This window comes from Mytilus trossulus, chromosome 5 (genome assembly GCF_036588685.1).
Source record: "Mytilus trossulus isolate FHL-02 chromosome 5, PNRI_Mtr1.1.1.hap1, whole genome shotgun sequence".
Lineage (NCBI taxonomy): Eukaryota > Metazoa > Mollusca > Bivalvia > Mytilida > Mytilidae > Mytilus > Mytilus trossulus.
The window spans coordinates 32,746,840-32,772,458 of record NC_086377.1 but is presented as its reverse complement, the minus strand read 5'-3'; the positions used below and the strand labels follow the sequence as shown (position 1 = coordinate 32,772,458).

At 32.5% G+C, this 25,619-nt stretch overlaps 1 protein-coding gene across 1 annotated transcript in view; it reads left to right on the top strand.

Annotated features, from left to right (window-relative positions):
• The window catches only part of LOC134717870 (hemicentin-1-like), a 39,980-nt gene extending 15,482 nt beyond the window's left edge, over positions 1-24,498 (top strand). Inside the window, exons 11-18 of the mRNA XM_063580368.1 lie at positions 362-453; positions 725-796; positions 1,941-2,070; positions 3,129-3,265; positions 5,383-5,479; positions 9,050-9,214; positions 10,395-10,565; positions 23,879-24,498. Coding sequence (XP_063436438.1) covers positions 362-453; positions 725-796; positions 1,941-2,070; positions 3,129-3,265; positions 5,383-5,479; positions 9,050-9,214; positions 10,395-10,565; positions 23,879-24,498 — 1,484 coding nt within the window. The remainder of the gene's footprint in view (positions 1-361; positions 454-724; positions 797-1,940; positions 2,071-3,128; positions 3,266-5,382; positions 5,480-9,049; positions 9,215-10,394; positions 10,566-23,878) is intronic.
• Positions 24,499-25,619: the final 1,121 nt, after the last annotated feature.

Genomic DNA, 25,619 nt, shown 5'->3' with positions numbered 1-25,619 from the left:
TTACATACATTGAAATGACTCTTTCATTTGAAATGCTCACAAACCTTTCTTTTGAAATGACAGAAAAGATAGTTCATATAGACTTCTGTAAATCGGATAAATTAAGGAATCATTATCCCGCTATGACAATGATACAATAACTAAACGATGCAAATTACCGAAGAACATCTGGGGGTCATCAGGTTATCACTAGCTTTCAGTAATAAAAAATTGTTTTGCCAAACTGTAAACTCTTAACGACACTTTCTTACGGAATGTCTTTGCATTTTCTTTAACTTTAACCCCTGATATTGATAGTTATCAAAAGTGCTATTAACATGATTAAGTTACATTGTATGTTTGCATGGGTTTATTTATTCAGATGATGAAATATACGGACAAACATGTGCTTCATGTTCAGGTGTAGAAACCTCTAGTGAATGTGAACACAATACTAGATGTGATCCCAATGAAGTTAGTACTAATTTATTGTGTCTTAGATATTTTTACGAGCGTCTAGTTTTAAATTAAATAAATAAAGCCATTTAACGCAAATTTTAAACCATATGAGTTAATATTCTAATATTGTATTTAAATTAATATGCTTTTTTGATAATTGAACACATTTTAGAGCGTAGCGTGCATCTACATATTGGCAAGAATATATAACAGTCACTCAAATTGACACAAACATATAACCAGGAAAAAGATAACAATGTGAAAGATAAACTTTCATTTATTAAAGGTGTGTTCCGTGCATTATTACGTCACAGAATCAGGAAAGTCCCTGTTTGATTATGGATGTGCTGTTCCACAGGTATTATAATCTATACACTTTAAAACCGCACACGTCATTAACCAAATTCAGTTCGGAAAAAAAACATTGCTTTGAGACCATGTACGTAGTTTACCATATTGATTATTTTGCTGTAGAAGACAAGCTTCAGATTTAATAATTTATTTTGGATGAAATAGAATTAGACTTATCATAAATATTAGAATTGAAATTATGTATCTGCGCCGGACTTGCGATTAGTCTACAATATATTCACCAATGACACTCGAGTAAAACAAGTTAAAACAATTTTGTAAACTGTTAATTTATAATTATGACCATATCAATGAAAACTCATGTAAACAAAGTTGTGCTGACTACTGGGCTGGCGATGGCCTCCTGGGATAAAACTCCACTAGCAGTGGCATCGACCAAGTTGTTGTAAATAAACTCATCAAAGATATTAGGATTGAAATTCTGTATTTGTGCCCGACTCTCGGTTCGTCTCCAAAAGACTCATCAGTGATGCTTGATTTTTAATGCCTCAGGAAATGTCATTATGGTTTTTTCGATCTGCGCGTCCGTTCGTTCGTTCGTTCGTCTGTCCTGCTTCTGGTTTAATGTTTTTGGTTATACTATTCGTTTACCGTAATTTCTAATGAACTTGAAGTCCAGCCAACTTGAAACTTAGTACACATATTCCCTTTGATATGATCGTTTCCAATTCTAAATAGATTTGACCCAAATTTCACGCCCTTTAACATACAAAATGATAGTGCGGGTAGGGCATCCGTGTACTTTGGAAACGATTTTGTTTTGGACATTTTCTAATGTTCCTTTGTTAAAACGGGTTGAGTGTCGACTAAATAATACTAGTTTACTTCCTTCACGTGTTTATTGATTCTTGTCCTTAAGCGCTTGCATAAATACAAAATAGATCATTTTCGCTTTATATCATTCAATCTTACAAAGATGAAAAATGTCGTCATCAGTGGTTAGATATTTACAACACCAAAACTATAAGGTTACCTTATAAATAATAATTTTACAAATGACGATTTCAAAAACCAGATATTTAAAACTGAAAACTATTATACTGTACGTACTAATTATGCAATCTGTTTTTAATTTAATTGTGACTGCATTTTTGTAAAAGAAAGTAATTTGATTTGCTATGTCTTTTCAGATCTGTCTACAAAGTATTGGTTCTATTTTTGGTAGACGATCAGAAGGCCATCACGTAAAATGTGTCAAGTGTTGTAATGAAACAATATCATGTAATCGAAATCTGACATGTAGCCAGAATAGTTTACAAAGTACGTTTATTTTCAATAATGCACTCATGAAATATGTTTTCTGTTTAATCAATAAGTTGTTCTAGTCTCTTATCATGCAAAAACAAGGAATATTTAATAGGTCGTAAATATTGATGTCTTTCCGGTCATCTATATATATATGCACCATTACATCGAACGAATGGATAACAACTGTCGTTTTCCTGAATTGGTACAGGCATTTTCTTATTGAGACAATGGTGGACTTAACCTGGTTTTATATCTAGCTAAACCCTCATTTGTATGACAGACGCATAAAATTCCCTTTCTTGACAAACGTAGTGTGAACAAAATAAACAGACATAACAAATTAAAATTTCAAAAATAGGGATATATCAGTCAACATTGTATTATAATCGTAATCACTAAACAAAATGTCAACAACAAATCAAAGTGTTATATAGAAAACTTAAAGCACATGAGCAAAAATGAAAGACAAGAATACAAAAATTTACCATAGCACAATGGCAAATATCAACGAACTTTTGCTTTGGTTATTTCTCTAATGCATTTACTCAAAGCAGCTTAATTCCAATAGTATGTTTACCGTGTACTTTAAATTCGATACATGGAACAGTTACTGCATATGCTAGAATCTTTTGTGACTTCATGTAGTTTTTCAAAATGTTTAATTTTTTTTTCACTTGATAATAAAATGTACAACAGTAATATTTAATTCAATGCATTACTTGTCAAAAGTAATTGTAATTTAATGCGTTACTTTGATAAATGCATGTGATTTTAAGTGTAATTTTGTGCATGGTTTTGTCACAGTTATTATTTATTTTTGCATTGCATAGCAATGTAATTCGCTACATACATGAGCGCACCCTTAGTTTTTGGTGAGATTCATGTTTGTCTGTTTATCATTTTTATTTTTTTGGCTAGGCGTTGTTAGTTTATTTCCGATCCATGAGTTTAAATAAGCCTCTGATATCTGTCGCTCCTCTTTTCTTGCATTTTCAAGGTTTTGATTTATTTTCAAATCAATAAGAAATATCACTTAAATGATTATTGTTTCTTATTTTTTTATTTTTAAGATTCATCATTTCCAAGAGAATGCTCAGACATTAAAGGTATTTCAAAAAGTGGTGTGTATACAATTTATCCATTTGGACAACCCACACCACTTGTTTTTGTATTCTGTGAAGTTGATGGAAAAGGAAATGTCTGGACGGTGAGCTTTATATATTATACTCAAGAATGCCTGTAACGAAATGACATTGTAGAATTATAAATTATATCTTAATTGAATTCTAACTTCATATATATGTTGTGTACAAGTTATCGTTTTGAAAAATTATAATTTGTACAAAAATATTGTACAAATCATAATTTGTATTTTGACTAGTAATTTGTACAAAAGGTGCATGTACAAATTACAATTTGTACAATATTTGACGAAAATTCACTCATAACTTGTACAATAATTCATAATATGGATTTTGGTGAAAAAAGCATTGATACACACTATTGTTATTAATTGACCAAACAGTACATCTTATTTACAAAATACGAAATTGTTCTTAATCATTCGTTGGGGCAGGTGATTGAAATATGTATCGGGAATTGCATTTTTTGACTAACACATTTATCTCTTCTGAAACACTAACTTTGGAGACAATTGCTTTAATAATTTACCAAAGCTATATACCCTAGGTTTTATTGTTTACAATCTTTAACATGTTTAGCCATTTACTCAATTAGTGTACGCAATTAATGTCATAATGTAAACATGGATGGCATTGTTGATCACAAGGAGATATTTGTCCAAAACGTTCTGAAGCTAGCAAGGAATGATACACGAAAGAACAATTCTGTGTACACCAAGGACAAGCATAATGGGCTTTAAGTTAAATTGGGTAAGACACTGATATTGAAACACCGAATATTCTTGCAAGGAAGTGTGCACTGTGTGGACGATAGTTCCAAGACTAATATCCTTCCACAAAAACAGCCAGTAACTATCTTAACTTGTTTTGGGGTTAATATCATTCTAGATATTCCTCAGTAAGATCGTGTCCAAACCTGTCCTCGACATATCTAAGGTGTAATTGTTGAATCTGGAGATTATGGTTACCAAATCGGAAAAGCTGTATAATTTTAATAGGATAATTGTCTTATGTCTTAAGAGTTTAAATTGAAGCTCTGAAAGACACATGTGTATTCTTGAGTTTCTACTTTCGCTAAGTGAAGTATTCAATAGGCCTTTAAAACAGGTGGTCAAGGGTTTCTTTCAAGTAAATGCATATTAAGGTACAGCACTTTTAAATGTGAAAATGTGAAAGTAGTCAAAAGAGGTTGTGCAATTCCCGATGCCATCGCAAACAAATATGAAGAATTATTTCAGTATCTAGTAAATAAGGTGAATTGTGTGGCTATTTAATAGCAATTCTGAAGTGTGTATCAATGCTTTGTCCACCAAAATCAATATTGTAAAATATTCTACAAGTTATAAGTGATTTTTCATCAAATTGTGTAAAAATTGTAATTTGTACAGGCACTTTTTGTACAAATTACAATATGTTCAAAGTCAAAATCCAAATTATAATTTGTACATTTTTTTTTGTACAAAATGATAACTTGTACACAACATATATATCCCTTATATTTGTTGATATATCAACATTAATGTTCGTCCACAATACATGTTATTTTATTTTGTTTGCATTTTAAATGTCACACAAATAGAATCATTAAAGATAAGATTTTTAAAAAAAAATAGTCCATGAACAAAATTAGACGTTATGAGTATTTCTTAAAGTTTTTATTGTTAAACGTATTTGAATATCTTCTTACACTGAATTAAGAAACTTATATTAATACCATAAAGCAAAGATGACATAAATCGAATTCTGCTTGTTTTTATGTCCCCGTTGGTTATATAGCTCCTCATGATGTAATTTATTTTTGCATCCTTGGCTTCCAAAATGCTTGGGTTTTAGTGATCTTCAATTAACATGAGGAAGATTGATCCACCAAAGCGGTTTGTGTGCACAAAATGTATTGCTCATGTTCTATATCTCAATGACAAATTAATATTCACTTAAAACCATCGCTTTGGTCATTACATCATTTTGAATAAATACTGAAAGTCTACCTTTTTGGCTATTGCATTTCTATCTTTTTTGTTTGAGCTTTTGATTTTGTCATTTGATAAGGGACTTTTCGATTTGAATATTTTTTGGAGGTTTTTTTTTTGTTGTTGATATTTTCTTTTTTTTTTTCTTTCTTTTTTATCCTTTTATTATACAATGTAAACATGTGTTCTATTAATTGCATCGTCCAAACAAGGATATCCAGAGGAGAATCGATGGCACTGTTGATTTCTATAGAAACTGGACTGAATACAAAAATGGCTTTGGTAGTCCACAAGGGGAATATTGGATTGGTTTGTATTTTTTAATATATATATGAACAAAAACATGAAAAATGTCTAGATAAAGTATAGACTGAGGTAAAATGTACGTAAACGAAGTAATTCCACATATCTCGGTGTTAAATTATCTATTAAAACCCCTTTATTAAACGTTTCAAATATTCCATGAGTGTTAAAAGGACTACTTTTAATTATGAAAAGACATAGCATATAATTGAAACATCAGTATTGTTATATTTCAAGTTGAATATTTTAATTTGATCGTGATCAATCTTTTTAATGCGTTAGAAAAAACACAAAACCTTTTAATGCGTTGTCCTTTTATACATGTTTCTTCCTTGACCACTATAAATCTAGACAGACTACATGAAGCTATGCTACCCAAATTAACACAGAGGGAATTGCATGAACTTAAAAAAATGGAGTAAAATTGGATGTGGCGACATGCTAAACATCTCAAGAAACTCATAGAATATATCGTATTTCCGACATTTGTTACGTTTAAAATATAATGTGCATTAGTAAGTGCAGTGTTAACTATGATTTGTAATCAATTGTAATACTTAGTACCTCCAGTACCTTGTAGTTGATTTCGCCGGTAAATTGTTTTGTAAAAATAACCGAAATTGCAATTCAATCAGGGATTTTATCGACAAATTTCTACAGGTGACAAAATATACTGGTCCGACTCAAATTCTACTGGTCCCGTACCAATGGACCACCGCTAATTTCGACCCTTGTAACTATCACTTCAAAAATCCAAAAGCCTGAAAAGACAATTTTTTGTCTTCATTTGCTTGAACAATTTTTCGAAATTCTCATAAAGTATGACAGGTGTCTTAATTTTTCTTGACAAATTCTGATTTATTTTTGTAGGAAACTTATTCGATTAATTCTTGACATTCTGATAATGACATTTTAATACTGTCTTGAAATTTCTCGACATTCTTATTTTTTCTCAGAATGGCTTGACATATTCCGAACATTTTTGATTGTTTCTTAAATTTACATTCTGAGTTCAACAAATCATGACTAATATATATGATATAATTTTATTTTTTTAAATCTCTTTGTATATTATACTATTGTTTTAAACTACACTTATTACAACAAAATAAAAGCTAGGCATGTGAATATTTTTATAATTGAAAATTTTAGTATATAAATGGGTATATAAATATTTGATAAAAATATGGTTATGTTGATATAAACCAATTAAGTGTAGGTTTGTGAAAAATTACAAATGCTTATTCATAAATCTTATAAATAATTGCTGAATGGACAAAACCAATAATACTGTAGACATATTTCATTCTTCATGCATAATATTTAATTTTTATATAGTAAATAAACAATTATTGTGCAAAAATGTGGCGTTTTCTAATGAGCAAAGTACTAGTATTCTAGTATCGTAATTCCTTAAGTTTAGTTTAGGGATGATAAAAACGAGTACAAGTATATAACAGCAACAGAAAGTATTTACACAGTGCTGAATGTATCTATAGGTTGCAGTCTTGTAAGTGACTGCTCCATAGGCTTACATGCAAAACAGCTGATCTTTGAAAATAAAAGAATAAAAAATGCTACATAGAAATAAAAATCATGTTCATATCATGAATGTACTTATGTGAATTTGTGATTTAATCGAGAGAAAAAAGGGGGTCATACCACGAAGAATAAAAAAGTTACGCAATCCTGAAGTCGAAACATTTTTTTCCTACTTTCTGTTTGCTTTTTTACTAGGCCGCACCACTTCCAGTAAACATGATATCCTTCCCCTTTCCTGGATTGATATCCCAAAAAAGGTGCAAGATTTTTTTTAAAGGTCATATGTGTGTTTCAATTCAGCATAAACCTATAATCAAACAGAAAATTTTAGTTCAGAAAAAAAATTAAGAAAAAAATGCTCTATTTTGTTTCCCTCCATGTTTTGACATGAACCGGAAACTGGAGTTGTAAAACAAGACAGGCAAAATTTATACTGTTCAGATGGTGTGAAGACATCTTTAAAACCTTTAAAATGTGTCGAGATAAACTCAGATAGCTTAAAGACTGTCGAGACATATCTTCAGACATTATCAAGAATATCAAGATTACGTCAAGACATATTCTGAAATTATTAAGACTGATCGAGACAAATTGAAGACAGTCAAGAATTGATCGAGACTGATCAAGACTTATCAGATAAAACAGAAAATGTCCAGAAATGATTATACAATCATTTTGCATAATACTGTCATGACATTTGTCAAAAACAATGAAGAACTTAGTTAGACCAATTCCTACTTTATTAAGAATTTCTTACTTTTAACATCAGACAAAGAAAAAATGTTGAGTAAAAATTCATCTTTATTCAGACAAAAATTTGGTTTTTTTCAGACTTTTTGATATTTGTAGTGTATTAACATTGTGTTTCTTTAAATTGTTCTGGCATCTAGCTGGACTACTCATTAAAGTTAAATGGGCATTAGCTACGAAAAATAAATAAATATGATTTATTTGTTCAAACCTTAATGATTGTTAAATAGTCAAACAACAATATTCTCCAATCGGACAATTTGGTTCAAATTTGTCAACATAAGCAAATAAACATCGCTTGTTAGTGAATAATTCAACCTCTTTGGATCCGTATTTATGTACCTTTCGATTTAACCCCTTAGCTACCGCTGAGTTACGCATGAACTTGGCGAGTTCATTTATAAAACGGAAATGAAAGTCAACTTTGAATTCAAAGTGAAACATGGGTAAACCGTTTGACTAACTTCTTCTATACAAGAAAACCCACGTATACGGGTAAAACTACTGATAAACATATTTTAACCTACATTAAGAAATCAAACAGACCCGGGAAAATCCAACTGCAGAGGTTTCGTTATATCTTTATATCTATATTTTTGTTTATATCGGGTTATATGACCGTCGGCAGTCTTCGAAGGTCACATCGATTGGTAATAAGATTGCATCTAGAATACACGTTAATTCTGATACAGATTATCGATATAATGCATCGAAAATTGTTTTTTTAGTGTCTTAATTGATAATTTGGATAAGCGTTTTAGTATGTTAGATAGACAATAGACAACTTTCGATGCATTTCCAACAAAAACCTTTGGGTTTAGTGAACATTATTCGTGCGTATAGGGTTCATCCTCACTTCCGTTTAAATGTTGAGCAAGTGGTTGGAAAACTATGACGCTATATTGTACGAACTATTCGGCAAATTGAATTTTCATAATTGACAATCAGCACTGCTGTCATTCGGGAATTGTGATTAAGTACCTACGGAACAAACATTATTTCTAGTTTATTCTGCACAATGACGATCACCAAAACGCTTGATGAGGGTTAATAGTGCATGGATACAGGCGATCCCCTCTATCTGGTAAATGACGTCATGAAGGCGCGCATAATTGACGAGATTTTTTTCCGGCAAAAGACAAACTCGTAAGTGGTCTATTGGAATACGTGAAATTTAAAGCTAATGCCTCTTTAATACTGCTCAATTAAAGGCCATGCATTTTTGTAAACTATATGCAGTAACTGTTTAACACAAGACACATGCTTTAAGAATTGTTTTATTAGGAAACGATATAATACATCAGCTAACATCAAATGGAAACCACAGATTACAGATCATTATGACAGAATTTTCAAATGTTATGTATCACGCAAACTATGACAGCTTCAGTGTTTCGAATGAGACGAATGGCTATACACTTTCTCTTGGAAGTTACAGCGGAAATGCAGGTAACTTATTAATACATATAGCCGATATTTACCGTCAATCCATTTATATGAAAGCCAATGACATACGTGTGATTAGTACTGTGGACGGAGAGTGACGTATTGCGAATAACCATGCAAACCCATCTATTGTACCTTACAGATGTCGACCTGTTTCTTTTTTCTGCAAATAATGACAGTATCAAGGGCTGGACTACTGAAATATTGATACGCACGATAGCAGAAGGTCCTTGACCCGCGTCAGTAAAAAACAACAACTTTTTAATTGCTGATGCAGCAAAATAGCATTATCTGGATCTACGTTAATCAGTCAATAAAACGTAAATAAATGGAATTCAAGAATGTATAAACATTTGCCTACACGTAGAGCTTTGTAGCCGGAAAGGAACATAAGTTATGCTTTTTTAAAAACATCTTCAGATTATGATGGATAAAAAATATCCAAACCTTTCGAACAATATTGTGAACATCTGTTATTTACTTTCTTTTTTTACAATATATAGTCTTTTCTAGACGAAAAGCGCGTCTGGTGCTAATACAAAATTGCAATTATCCTCATATATATGATGATTATTAACAACCACTGGGTCGATACAACTCCTGAAGTAGTCTTGTCACCATCCCAGTAGTCAGCATTTTTGTTGACATGAATTTAAATCGATATGGTCATAATTATAAATTAACTGTTAACAAAAGTTTAAAAAAATCAAAAAATACTACGTCTTTTCTTCCTCAGGAATAGATTACCTTAGCTTAATTTGGGAAAACATTTAGAAATTTTTGGTTCTAACTGCTCTTCAATTCTATACTTTATTTGGCATTTTTAACTTAGTTTTTTTATCGAGCGTCACTAATATAAGTCTGTTGTAGACGAAACGCGCAGCTAGGGCAAAATATCAATCCTAGTATCAAGATTAGTTTATTGACACATGAATAATAACTCAAGTGAATCTTAGTGAAATTAAATGAAATTCACCTTAGACATCAAATCAGTTCATGTCAGTTGCACTTCAATCTCATGTAAAACTCGCGTCAAAGTCACATTAAGTTCGAGGTGAATCTCGTGTGAAATTTTCCAAATTAATTTCATGTTAGATTTATGTTTAATTCACGTGAGCAATTTGTTCCAGTGTATCAGCTTACTTATTTAAAAGAATAGAATACCGTTGATTACATATTTCAGGTGATTCTCTAACCAGACATAATGGACAAAAATTCTCGACAGCTGATAGATCTAATGACCCTTCTGGGGGCTGGAATTGTGCGAAGCATTATCATGGAGCTTGGTGGTATGCAGCATGTCATAATTCAAACCTAAATGGGAAATATTCCCTTACAGCTGACTGTCCATATGGTACAGGCATAATTTGGCGCACCATCCACAATAGCTACTACTACTGCCTCAAATCAACAACGATGATGATACGCAGGGGTTGAGATACATTCAAAAATGGAAATAAACCATGATATTTCGGTAGTTGCATTTCCCTCCTCTCTTGATTCACATATATTAATTTGCAAATTACAAATGTTTGATATGGTGGTCATTTTTTAAGACAGATATCCACAGGGAATGTGAACAATAAAATTGAGAATGGAAATGGGGAATGTGTCAAAGTGACAACAACCCGAACATAGGACAGACAACAGCAGAAGGTCACCAACAGGTTTTCAATGCAGCAGTATTTAAGCTTTGTGTATGTGTCAAATTATTCAATTCCGCTACGTTATCATTGTACTGTTTGATTACTTCTGAGGTCGTCTTTAGTTTTAATGAGCTTTGTAAAAGTTATGATTTCAATCAAATTATTAATTATTATTATAGGCGTTATAGTTAAAACTACTTCAACGAGAACGAAAGGTCAAACCATATTATTCATTATGCTATGTACCCAAAACAATTGTCTAAAGAAAAAATCATGAATCAAACATTGTATATTCAAACTAGAATGTTTTTCCTGTACACGAATGCCCCGTCCGCGCTATCATTTTCTATGTTCGGTGGACCGTGAAAATGGGGGGAAATCTTAACTTGGCATTTCAATTAGAAAGATAATATGATTGGGAACATGTGTGCTAAGTTTCAATTTGATTGGACTTCAACTTCATCAAAAACTACCTGGACCAAAAACTTTAACCAAAACTATATCATGAACCGGGACAAACGGACGAACGAACGAAAGGACAGACGAACGGACGCACAGACCAGAAAAGAAAATGTCCATAAATGGGGCATAAAAAGTACATCAATAGCACACGTATTAAGTCTTCGGTTTTATATGCTGTGTTTTGTGTGTATACTGTTGATCGTCTTTTGATCTTCTTCTTTGTTTGTCATGACAGTTTATTTCTAACTAAAGATACTATTTATAATTTTGGTTGTTGTTGTTGCTATTTAATGTTTAAAATTGAGAATGGAAATGGGGAATGTGTCAAAGAGACAACAACTCGACCATAGAAAAAACAACAGCAGAAGGTCACCAACAGTTTTTCAATGTAGCGAGAAATTCCCGCACCCGGAGGCGTCCTTCATCTTGTCCCTAAACAAATATATACTAGTTCAGTGATAATGAACGCCATACTAATTCCCAAATTGTACACAAGAAACTAAAATTTAAGAAATACAAGACTAACAAAGGTAAGAGGCTCCTGACTTGGGACAGGCGCAAAAAATGCGGCGGGGTTAAACATGTTTATGAGAAATTTACAGCGCCCCGCGTCAGAATCGAACGTTCATTATTCGTCCCTTATTATTATTAATTTTATATTAACATTGTATCATAGATCAAATTTGTTCGTTCTGTGTATGTTCATTTCATTCCAATTGATGTTTTAGAGTGTGTCTTTTTATGTTGTGATTTTACACTATAAGTGTTTAAGATAAGAGTGAAGGTTTGGTACCATTTAAACGTTTAAACCTGATGCTATTGTTTGCACCTGTCCCAAGTCAGGAATCTGATAATCAGTACTTGTCGTCTGTTGATGCGTTTCTCGTTTCCCGTTTTTTTTATATAGATTGGACCCTTGGTTTTCGCGCTGGAATGGTTTCACATTAGTAATTTTTTTGGGCTCTTTATAGCTTGCTATGCGGTGTGAGCCAATGCTTCATGTTGAATACAATTGAGAATGGAAATGGGGAATGTGTCAAAAAGACAACATCCCGACCATAGAGCAGACAACAGCAGAAGGTCATCAACAGGTCTTCAATGCAGCGAGAAATTCCCGCATCCGGATGCGTCGTTCAGCTAGCCCATAAAGTAATATATATACCAGTCCAGTGATAATGAACGCCATACTAAACTCCAAATTGTACACAAGAAACTAAAATTAAAAATAATACAAGACTAACAAAGGCAAGAGGCTCCTGTCTTGGGCCAGGTGCAAAAATGCGGCGGGGTTAAACCTGTGTATGAGATCTCAACCCTCCCCCTATACATCTAGCCAATGCGGAAAAGTAAACGCATGATACATATAACAATACGCACATTAAAATTCAGTTCAAAAGAAGTCCGAGTCTGGTGTCAGTTGTAACCAAAGAAAATAATCAAAATGACAATACATAAATGACATCAGACTACTAGCAGGTAACTGACATGCCAGCTCCAGACTTCAATTAAACTGATTGAAAGATTATGTCTTCATCATATGAATATCGGGCACAATCCTTCCCGTGAGGGGTTTAGTATCATACCATCATAACATATACGAGAAGAACATAAGTCGTGTCATGCCAACAACTGTTTTTTTAAATAAATGTATTTAGCTCCGATGCAAAGACCCTATAAGTGAAGACCGTTCTTTGACCTACAATGGTTTACATTTGTAAACTGTGACTTGGATGGTGAGTCGTCTCATTGGCACTCATACCTCAACTTCTTATAAATAATTATGTGTGGGAATTTCCCTATGACATATTTCGCCTCTTTTTAACTGGATCTATTTCTCTTCGGCTTAAAATGTGTTATTAGGTCTACCAGTACAAAAATTATTAACAATTGTGTTATGATAAATAAATATACATTTATTTCATTGCACCAACATGAATTCTATAGCTAGGTGTTACTGCAATTTTAAAGTTGGTATGTCAGTGAAAAACATAGCGATCTTACCAGCGAATCATCAAACTGATGAAGATCTTGCAATTTTACATTTTGTTTGTACTCGTTAGACGACTTTCAAATTCGTGCCCTTTCCCGTAGATTTCTTATGTCATAATGATTAATCACAGTATGAACCGATTGTTCAATAACGTCGTTTTCATCAGTTGACCTCGACTTCCGCCGGTCGACGCGAGGTTGAGATCAACCAGTGTAACTCGTTCTTAAATGTAACTCGATATTGGAGTGTTGTGTGATATCTGCCAGGCTACCTTTTCTAAGGTTCGGAATTCGGCACATTGAACAAAAGTGTTAATTTGACATGTTTTATTGTTTATACTGATTAGGATAATGACACAATATTAACCTCTGTACCCATATTTTATAGTTGACTTAGTACGTCTATTTTCATTCACACATTGTTGTCAAAACAATGGAATTGTTTGCGACTGTCTTAAAAGTGATTGGTATCTGAAATCTTAAACCGTTCTAAATATGTCACTAGTATATGTACATTTTGTAAATGCTAATCATTTACAATTTTGAAGATCGAATTATCCTCATTTAACCCATTATCCACTTTTTATCTCACATAACTGTTTACTTAACTTGACATTCTTTTAACTGATGAAGATTAATACATTTACGACACTTTTAACAGTCACCAGATATATATGTTTTAAATAGAATTTAATGTAAAATATTATTAGAGATTTAATATAAATTCCCTTAAAACCTCAAATTTCTAGATATTGTGAAAATATAATACAAACTAAATCATATGTATAAAATATATATTGACGTATTCTGTCACTTTTTTTCAATATAGCTGCAAACTTCTTATGTTGACTACTACACAGATATATACAAGTCTTCTACTAGTGAATTTATAAACCAATAAAACGTGCCGGTCAACCAATTTGTGACATCGTAAAACTATCGTCATGTCGGTTTTGGTCGTTCTTCCTTATTGTTCATTTGGAGTATTTTTGTTTTTAATATATGGAACAAATCACCTGTTAACGGATTATAATACATAAGATACTATCATTAATGTAGTTCAAAATGTGATATAAAAGTCAGCTCCTATTTACTGCAGCCATTTGTTAAAATATCGGTATTGTTAGCTGTTATTTGTTTATATTTGCTAAACAGATATTATATAGGAAGATGTGGTTAGAGTGCCAATGAGACAACTCTCCATCCAAATAACAATTCAAAAAGTAAACCATTATAGGTTAAAGTACGGCCTTCAACACGGACCCTTGGATCCCACCGAACAACAAGCTATAAAGGGCCCCAAAATTACTAGTGTAAAACCATTTAAACGGGAAAACCAACGGTCTAATCTATATAAACAAAACGAGAAACGCGTATATATTACATAAACAAACGACAACTACTGTACATCAGATTCCTGACTTAGGACAGGTCTGAAACAGTCTGTTTAAAAACAAATCTTATCTGAATTAACATTTCCTTTTATATCTTATCTTTCTTGGAAATTCACCAAAATACAATGATTGGTCAAGTTGTTTTACATGATTACAGACATAAGAAAGCAAGATTTTCAGGGTCACGTATTGTATTTCTTTTTTAGAAATTTGTTGTTTTGTTTATTATAAGCAACTTCAATATATTCCCCCTTTTAGATAATATAAGGATTGAATGCCAATACATTTAATATCAATCATGCATAATAATATTTGAAATTAAACACGACCCCTATACATACATTTGTTAAATCTTATTCGTTTGATAAATATATGAACTAGCATTCAATTTGCAATCTACATGTTTGTATGGATGAAATTGTGAAAATTGTGTTGTATTTATCATCTGTTATGTTTGATGATTTTTTACGAGTATGTGGACTTGCTATAAAAAGAGGCGAACGATACCGAAGGGAAATTCAAACTCATTTGTCACACAAACTGGACATGCCTTTCCGGGGAAAAAAAACTACATAAAAAACAAATTGTACACAAACCAAACATAGAAAACTAAAACCTGAGTAGCACGGACTCAATAAATCATCACGTAGATTTAAGGTATCCTTGGATATACTCTAATCCTACTCGACATGTGACACCCATCTTGTTGATCATGTCTATCTAAGTAAAACCCAAGTGATATATCTAATTGGGTAGGTCACTATAGAGGTAACCGGTGAGATCACGAACCGACGAATAATGACGAACGAACGTATTAGGAGCAGGGATTTTCATATTGGGTAAAGTTTATTAAAATCGAATAATCAACTAAAATACCCCTTGACACCTCACAAAGTTCCCTTTATTAGAAAACAACGATATAATACGAGCTTTCAAGTATAAGGATGGATATATAGAAAATAATACATGGCAAAAACCGTATCATATGTCGTATCATCCCGAGACATCAATATCAGCCCAAGGGCCTTAGGCCCGAGGGATGATATTGGTCTAGGGTGATACGGCATGTGATACGGATTTTGCCATGTATTATACGCTTTATCATATATTTCAACAGAAGAGTATTATCATTATATGAACTGTTTTCTGATCCATAGCACTGGGTTACCTTCAGTTCTGCCTTTGTCTTCTTTCAAAGCCTTAAAATAACTGCTCAATTATTTATACGAAGCACCTGGGTTACCTTACAATTTGCGTACTGTTGTTTTAAAAATGTTTTTGTTTATTATTGTATTTATTTCAGTGTTTTGTATTTTGTATAGTTGCATTTAGTGTGCCAAAAAATATGAAAACTTGATGTTCGTGACGTCACATACAATATGAAAACTTGACGTTCGTGACGTTACATACCAAACAATGACGTCATTTCAAAAATTGACCTTTTTTGAGAAAAAAAATTCTGAAGCAAATAAAAAACCAATAACTGACCTTATGTAAAAAAAAAAAAAAGAAAAAAAAGGTATGCGATACGGGTTTTACCATGCGATACGGGGTATGCGATACAGGGTAGGTGATACAGACTGGAAAAACGAACCTTTATTAGATATACAAAATAGCTGTATTTTGTACTAAATATATGATAAAAAAGACTATGTATCTTTAACTTGTATACCGGAAGTGCCTATGTACGGATCAAAACGAAACAGTATGTATAAATGTATACCTGTGGTGGTCACCTTCTTCACTTTTACACGTGGAATGATAGCATGATTTAATCATGGGGACACTCGATTGATTATCCACGGTGCATGTGTTTGAAAGAAAAGCATATAGAAGATATTGAATATATATTTGCTCAAAAATAAACATTCTAACTAGAAGGGACCGACCATTTTAGTTGAGAACAAAAATTATGCGGCGCGACAAACTATTTTTGTTTTAAATTTAGCACTATTTTTATGTGGTTCGGATTATCCAAGATAAGATTTGTTTCCCTTAGAATTCAAAATCAAATATATTATTTTCAAAATACCCCCTCCTTCTCCCCCGCGCCACATTTTCATATTAATCTAAAATTTCTTGCAAGGGACTGTAATGGACACTGCTCCTTACAAGAAATTTGTAACCAATAATTAAAAAAAAATAGTTAGACACCCAACCCCCATTTTCCTCCGTCTTTTTCCCATATATTATTTTATATCGCAGTTAAAGCGGGTATCGATCATCTATCTTTGAGGAGGGTATAAGGAGGCAATCATTCTGAGGGGACCGGCCTGGTAGATTTGGTTAGTCAGATTATTTCTTTTAGAATAAAAATTTCAACTGCTACACGCAAGATTATTTATTACACATGTATCATTTTACCGTATAATAGAATTTGGAAGCCATTTTATTTTAGGTGGGGGCCAGCATATTTATAACTATTATTTTCCTGACCAACAAATTTATTGACGTGACCTGCCAGCTCCGGTACTAGAATCAAAGGGTCGTCTGCTAACCCCCATTTAGTATGCAGTGTTGCTGGTATTATTTAGTATATTTGGTCCGGGAAAAAAGAATAGAACGCCGAAAAGAATTGGAACTTTTAAATACGCTGGAATTATAAAATTATATAATTATATCTCATTTAGTTATACATCGTTTCTTCTGCGAAAGAACACATAGTATATATATATATGAAGTGTTCTGTTAAGTATTTGGTATTTGATTTTTTTTCTTTTTTCCATGAGTACAAAGCGTAGATGGAATCTCCCCTTTTTTGTTATTTATTTCATTCTAAACAATGATTTGAATTAATACAAATTTTCAGTTTATTCTTTCTAAAGCTTTGCATGTATATGCGCCCAAGGAGGGGTCACTTCCTATATAAAAGTATTTATATATACAGACGTTCCGCTAGAATTTGTAATTTTTCATCTCGTCAAATACATGTCTGGGTGTGAAATTTAAACCTTATTATATGACTTGGCCGGTCATGTCAGGCCTAAGAAATAACAAAGCGAAAATTATCAGGCGAATCAATGATTGGGGCAGAAATTTTGAACTAAGAGACCGGCCATTTAAATTGAAAATGGGGCTGGGGGAGGGCATGTTTATGTAAGGACATGTTCATTTTTCTCGTCAGAAATTATTTTTGTCTCTGCCATTTCTAGCCATTCTTTATTCGTTCAGTCTCTAAGAATTTGGAATCAAGTTATTTATTTCAAAACATACCCTCTCCCCTTTTTCCATGCAAGTTAAATGATCGGACCCTTAATGCACAATTTCAACGCGAGATGTGTGGTTTGGGAGAGTTTGGTACTGCATCAAATTAAAATTGTTACTTGTTTTATAAGGCTTCAAGTTTGCAATAATGAAAATGTATGTCTTGTCCTGTCTTTTTATTTCAGCCCTTCCCCCTACAAATCAAACGGTCATGTCCTGTTCTAGGTGCTGGCCAGAATTATTTTTTTACCATAATCAGAATCAAACTATTTTGTTCTAAACAATTTACCCCACTTCCACTCCCACCCCCAAATGTTCCGTGACTGACGACGACATACAAAATAAAAAGAATAAAATAGGCAGAACGCGTATCGGTAACCCGCGTATCAATCAATAAAAAATGCACTAATAATCAAAGCGAGATACTCATGAACAGTTAGGCAATTAATGATCCCGCTTCGTGTCATACGGCAAATTATGTGATACGTTCGTTATTCATACGTGATTCGTGATCTCACCGGTTACCTCTATTAGAGCATTTGCATTATTCACGTATCAGGATACATGCACGGATCGACGTAAACGTATCGGGTAGATTTGCTTACATAATGATTGTACCCCGATCTCAATAAAATTTTAAGGCATTAAAAAATATTTTCATCGGGACCAGCTAGCCTTAATTTATCCTTTCCTCATATACGTGTTATACGATACGTCGATACGGATACGCCAGCAAATACTTGATTAATGCAAATGCTCTCTTACAAATTGACGAAAGGTACGTATGCTTGACGAATCATACGTAAAACTCATTTAAGGGATCCTTTATTTTGACATATTTAAATAATAGTCGTGGAATTTCGGACAATTATCGTGCATGCAACGACACTTATTAAATTGGAATTTTTTGAGATATTTTTAGGATTTCGGGACGAACGATAGGTTAGAATATGATTATTGATACCACCAGGTCGGAGGTGATAACACTACATATATTCTAAATATAGAGTAGTGAGACGAAAAAAATGCAACTAGAAGACTAAAAACCGTCCCCTCCATCACTCTTCAATATTACCATGTTGCATTGTTTAACATAAGAAAATAACCGAAGAAAATGTCAAAGCAAATACATTGTCTTCTTCTCTAACAGAAACACAAATACTTCCTTGATTCAAAATTTGCAATGCTTAAAATAATAAGATGAAAATGAAGAAAAAAAGATGACCTTCAATACTATGCCATATGCTGGTGCTTGTTTCATAACTTTTGAATTATCGCCTCTACCCTGGTAATATTCATTGCCCCCCCCCCCCTAAATGGGTATATATGATAAACTCGTAATAGATACCAGGACTTAATTTTGTATATACCCCAGACGCGCGTTTCGTTTACAAAAGACTCATCAGTGAAGCTCGAATCCAAAAAAGTTAAAAAGCCCAAATAAAGTACGAAGTTGAAGAGCATTGAGGACCAAAATTCCTAAAAGTTTGCCAAATACAGCTAAAGTAATCTCTGCCTGAGGTAGAAAAGCCTTAGTATTTCAAAAATTCTAAATTTTGAAAACAGGTAGTTTATAAATATAACCAGGTCAATGATAATTCATGTCAGCACCAAAAAATGCTGACTACTGGGCTTGTGATACCCTCGGGGAAATAAATCTCCATCAGCTGTGGCATCGAACCAGTGGTTGTAATACACCGGAGCAATGGAACGGTTATTTAAGCGTATAACTGCGTTTTGTCTATAGTCCTGAACATTCATGAAATATTAGCCACTGGACGATAAGTGACAACTTCGCATGTATCTTCCAAACATGTGTATTGTTAAATCGTCATTATAAAATACACAATTTATATGGTGCAAAATTGTAGATTTATTTTCTTGGTATACAAAGTCTTTTTTTCTAGATTTTTTCCAACATTACTTTTTAAAAACATTGTAGCATCATTTTTGAGCAAATCTCGATATTCCTCTTTGACGATATGCTGAAAGTGTACTCAACAAATAAGAATAAATGTGAATCTTGTCGTTAAATTAAGACAAACGTACTTCAATAATGTTAATCGTGAAACTCGTGCTTAAAAAATTCCCGCGGAAATGTGTGTACTCGTGGTTTACGTGAGTAACGTATCGGACGACTGACTGTGTATTTGACACTATTGTTTGATTATATTAAAGTCGTGTTTTATTTGCGATATTATTTTTTTTTAAATAAACTTGATTTAGGAAAGAATGTTGTTAACTTGATAAAGCAAAGACTCTTTTAACTGTTATTGTAATGAAATACGTGCTCCCTTTACGTTCGTTCGTACCTTTCGTCAATTTGTAAGAGAGCTCTAATAAAAGGAAAAATAACGGAGTAAGTTTTACATATTCATAGGACCTTGACACCATTTTCATTATTCCTTTTGAAAATGTATACTTTTCATGCCCCATTTATGGGCATTATGTTTTCTGGTCTGTGCGTCCCTTTGTTCGTCCGTTCGTCTGTCTATCCCACTTCAGGTTAAAGTTTTTGGTCAAGATAGTTTTTGATGTCCAATCAACTTGGTACACATGTTCCCTATGACATGATCTTTCTAGTTTTAATGCCAAATTAGAGATTTAACCTCATTTTCACGTGCACGGTCCACTGAACATAGAAAATGATAGTGCGGATGACGAATCAGTGTACTTGGGAAACATTCTTGTTTTTGTTTAGATCTGTAAATCCAATCTTATCAGCATTAATTGATTATAAAATGGGTTACAAGAGACTTAAATCATTTGAAAGGTTAAGTTTTAACGTGCTTTCAATTTCATGGGTTACTGATCAATTTTCAATGTTTTTCAGACAAACTTTTTTTCTCAAATATAAGGGTTTAGTAGTGTATTTCTGGTATAAGGTGAAGGTGTGGTTTTAAATTAAAGACACAAACAACTTTGATAACGAGATGTGGAGATGTGGTATGAGTGCCAATGACATTTTTCTCCGTCCAGGTCAAAGTACATTGTATAATTAGGATCCCGCCGAATGAGAAAAGTCAATGGCGGCAAAAGAAGAATCAGTGAATTTATATATTTAATTTCAGGCATCTATTTTTTTCCCTAAAACTTTGTTTTGGTAAAGAAGGTCTCTCCATGTAATGTTTTGAATTAAATATTGGTTGAATTGTTTAAAAATTGCCATTGTGTTCAAACAGAAAAGATTGTTGAATTACAAACACTTTCAATTGGTGAACTCTTTAGAGTGCCTTTAGAAAAATACTATTGTTTAGAATTGCAAAAAAGATTTGATAACATTTGTAAACTGCTCCAAATATCAGAACTTCCTTTTCACATGTGGCAATAAGACAGGCATAATCTTAGGTCAGTATGAAAATTGATATTCTGAAACACTTGTAAGGATCTGTAAGAGTGTTAAAAAGTCATGTGTAAAAAGTGCAAATAAATTATGCCGAAAAGCCGCAAAAAAAATATATTCGGCTCCCAATATTATCAAATGCATTGTTATAGTTGTTTCATGAAATCTAAAAAAGATAATAAAATCTGATGCATTTTCGGATGGTTTTACTGACAATTAATATAAACCAGGTGTATTTAATCTAAAAATTCTCGCAATTATCATATACATGTATGATCGTGATACCCAGACCGTGATTATTTGTAGTCAATGAAGGTCATCACTAAAATAAAATTCAGACTTGATCTCCTTCACTTTCATCTTGACAAACATATGGAACTCTTCAACGTCAATGGATTGCATTGGTAGAGGTGCGTAAAAGGGGTATCTGCACGGAAGAACGCGAAATAAAATTGCCATTTCACGATGAACAAACAATTAAGAATCTCTTGCACGTTGAACTTTTACCGATTTCACGAAACACGATGAATAACGAACCTTTTTCACGGCTACACATGAAATAAAAATGACAAAACACGTTGCACGAAAATAACCCTTTATCACCTTCATTGGTAAACTACGTCACCATAAGTGACAAACAAATCTCAAACGTGGATCGAGACTACGTTTACGTCAAGTAAGTTTCAAGTATGAAGTTTTAACTATCCACTATTCATAGAAAAATCGTTTAATGAAGACAAAGTATAAACAACAACGCAACTTGGTTTAAAAACGTTTGCAGATTTTTTTTCATTTATGGGTAATTTCTTAGAAATGTCATTTTGCAAGATCGAAAGTAGAAGTCGTGTCATTTTTTTTAAATGGCGGAATTTGACAAAATTGATTAAAATTTACCCCCAAAATTTCTCTTTAATGCGTACTTAACAGTTGATTCAAGTAACCAGGTAACAGGATGGATATATATTAGTTTGTAGAAAAAAATGTTGCATAGAATATTATTTTTCGTTTGAGTAAAAATAAAAAAATAAACTGTTATATTATACATATAACAGTATTTTTTTTTCATACATATATCACTAAAATTCAAGCGACTGTGATATGTAGGACTCGGAGTTTCGATGGGGACGCTGAAGTGCGATGGTCACGCTGAAGTTCGATGGTTCTTTCGCTGAGGTGCCATGGTTAAGCATGACGTTTGAATATTGTGATATTTTCAAAGACTACGTTACCTAAAATACAACATTGATTTTCAGGCAGAAGAATATAATGTTGTAAAAAAAATTATTAAAGGAAAAGAAAAAGAAATTAATGAATGAGTCCGGAACAGTTTTCAGCAATGCAGATGGATATTACAAAAATATTTAAAAATATGTCGGGCGGCTAGCAATGAGTAACAAAGTAGCACAAGATTAACTGCAGATGAGCTAACCTGTGTTTAGAAATTTGCTGCATACCTTTCGTATGACAATTTTGGGTGCATTTCTTTCTAACACAAGCTGCAAACGGCTAAGCTCGCATATGTTTTGATTATTTCTTTCAAACATACGATGTAAACTTTGACAAACTATGCAAACGATAAACATGCATCTGCAGTTTGTTGTTTGACGTTTGTTAGTACAAACGTTACATTTGTTTCTTACTTCAACCTGATTAAACGTAGTATTTGTTTCTACACGTTTGTAAAAAGTCCAGTCAAACTAAGATTTAACCTCAAATTAAACCTTTAGAGTTGTTTGTTATACTCTAAAGACCGCTTAGAAATAAAGAATCAATACATTCTGATGAATAGAAGTGGTAAAGTTGTAATTTTGTATCAATTTTATATGATAGTTCTGCCATTTTTGCAAGAGTTATCTCCCTTTTCAATGCAAATCTCCATAGGAAGTTTTAATGGTTATTTTTTTAGTCTTCCTCAAGTTAGATTTTATGGGACTTTTTTCTGTGTATATTTGGGGTATAATGCTATAGATTTATACTTAAAAATCTTTTGTTGCAATTACTTACGGGTTAGGGTCAAATTTATGCTAGATTGACTGGACTATTATAATATAGAACGAGTCTAAATTGAAAACTACGTTCAAACCTATGATTGCGTTGGATAAAAACCGCAATTTTTATACGTGTGCATATAAAACAGTTTTCGTTGTAGAAGCGTCTAAAAACAGCACAAACAACATTTACTAAAAGACCAAAAAGTTCACTGAAAAAGTATATTTAAACAAAACGTATTTGACTAACAGGTCGAACAACTGATGTTCTTTAACTATAATATATATATGGACACTATTTTCTTCCAACTGAAAATAGCCTTGCCAGACGTCATAATTATTTGTACTCAACCATACCATGACACCACTGATTGTTTATTAATAATCATGAGGGGTTATTGAAACTTTGTCCAACATGTACAGAAATGTGAATTCTGAAAATCCCTTCTTCTAACCTTTGATCACCATGTTTGAAAACCTGCACCGGTTTAGGTTTAGCACTCACATGTTTTATTCAAAAGAAACTACATTCTTTAAAACAAGACCAAATCAGCCGTTAGGTATGTCGGTCTATTAATTTTTCCTTGGTCTCAACAATAAATTTTGATTAACATTTTATAATCTAAATTTTTATATTTTAGGTCCATTGTACTACTTATTTCAAATGCAGAACCTACAAGAATCTTGTAGTTGTGCTGCTACAAGTACAGAATATCGTATTGATTTGATTAACTTACACAGTGGATATAGCGAAAAAGACACCGATTTTCAAAACAGATACGATCTTGACCTACCTAATGTTAACTTGGAGTGCATCAGATGCTGTTTATTGTATTTAATAGAAAGGAATTACCACGTTCAGGAAGGGTCGCGTCATTTTGTTACATATCTAACATTACCGCTTCAACCAGGAACAGCACTGTATACACCAGACATTACAGCTTTTCTGAACATTCCGACTGGTGGAGGAAGAAGAGGCCAGATAGCTACTGGACATGATTTGAATCTTGGTAATGTTTCAGTTCGGGCTTTTCAAAGTTCGAGAACATACCAAATGTATTCCCAAACTAGAAACTTAAGTGTCGGATTTAATGCTCAAGTCCGCATGGAAAGTGTTGCAATTGATGTTGTCAAAAGGCATGAACTTATTGATATTCAGGTTAATTATGCTGTTGCGGTGTTAATAGAGCAATACCGTGAAACACGTGATAAAAATACTTTACTAGGATGTTGTTCGATCCGCCCAGCACCAGTACCATAACCATGGATGATCTAATGCATGTTTGTAAGGGATTTTATGAATAGATTTAGGGGGGGGTAACTTCCTATTATTGAGTATACGTGGATGTGCCAAAAATATGGGTCATAATTTTGCGAGAATTTATATAAAAATGACCCTCTTTTTCTTAAAATGACATCCTATTTTAAAATTCATTTACGTTTGATAATTGTATATTGATTTGGGGTATGATCTACATATCATATATTAATATGCTATTGAGAATCTTACATTATAATGGCCATGGTCTATGTTAAATTAGATCAATTCATTTGAAAGTTCATCTATCATATATATGTTAGCGGCAATAAGAATCCTAGGCAATAAGCTAACGCCTAGGCATTAAGTTATTGCCTGAAATCTGATGGTGATTATTCATCCTATTGCCGAACATAATTTTAGGCAATAAGTAAACACTCGAATTTGTGGATATCTGGTGATTTATTCTTGATATAAAGTCGTTTCTTAATTATATGTATAATATTATATGTAGAAACACACATTCATTTGACAGATCTTCAAAAGTAAGTTAATTTACTTAATTTTAACAGAATTAACTCTATTTTTTTTTAAATATTGTGGTATTACAAAATATTAAAAAAGATTTTCTTTTAAAAGTGAGTGTATCCAATCAAAAAAGGGGGAGATTCTATAGATTTTTTATAACATTTATTTTTAAATGTGTACACTTCACTAGTCGAGCTGGTTTGAACTGCCTTCTAAACCCTTCCGCAACTTTTGTAAAAAAAATGATTTTAAAACAAATTTCTATCAAGTTTTGATATTTTTAAATCATCATTTGATGCGTTTTAATATAATCTAAAATAACATATTTCATTAGTGATTTTATTTCCGATCTTTTTAGGATGAAACTGGGCCCTGTAGTTTTGCATCGGTAAAATTAGATGTTTTTCTTATGCTCATCTTCAAACGTATGTTTATTGCAGTAATAAGATAAAATATTTGAAGTATTCAGTATTTAAATGAAACATTGTGAAAGATGCACCATTATATACTTAATTTAAACTATTTACATTTGTTTGTTCAATTCTAATATAAAACGTAGTTATATTTTTTGACTTATGTTTTGTTTCAAAAAGTTT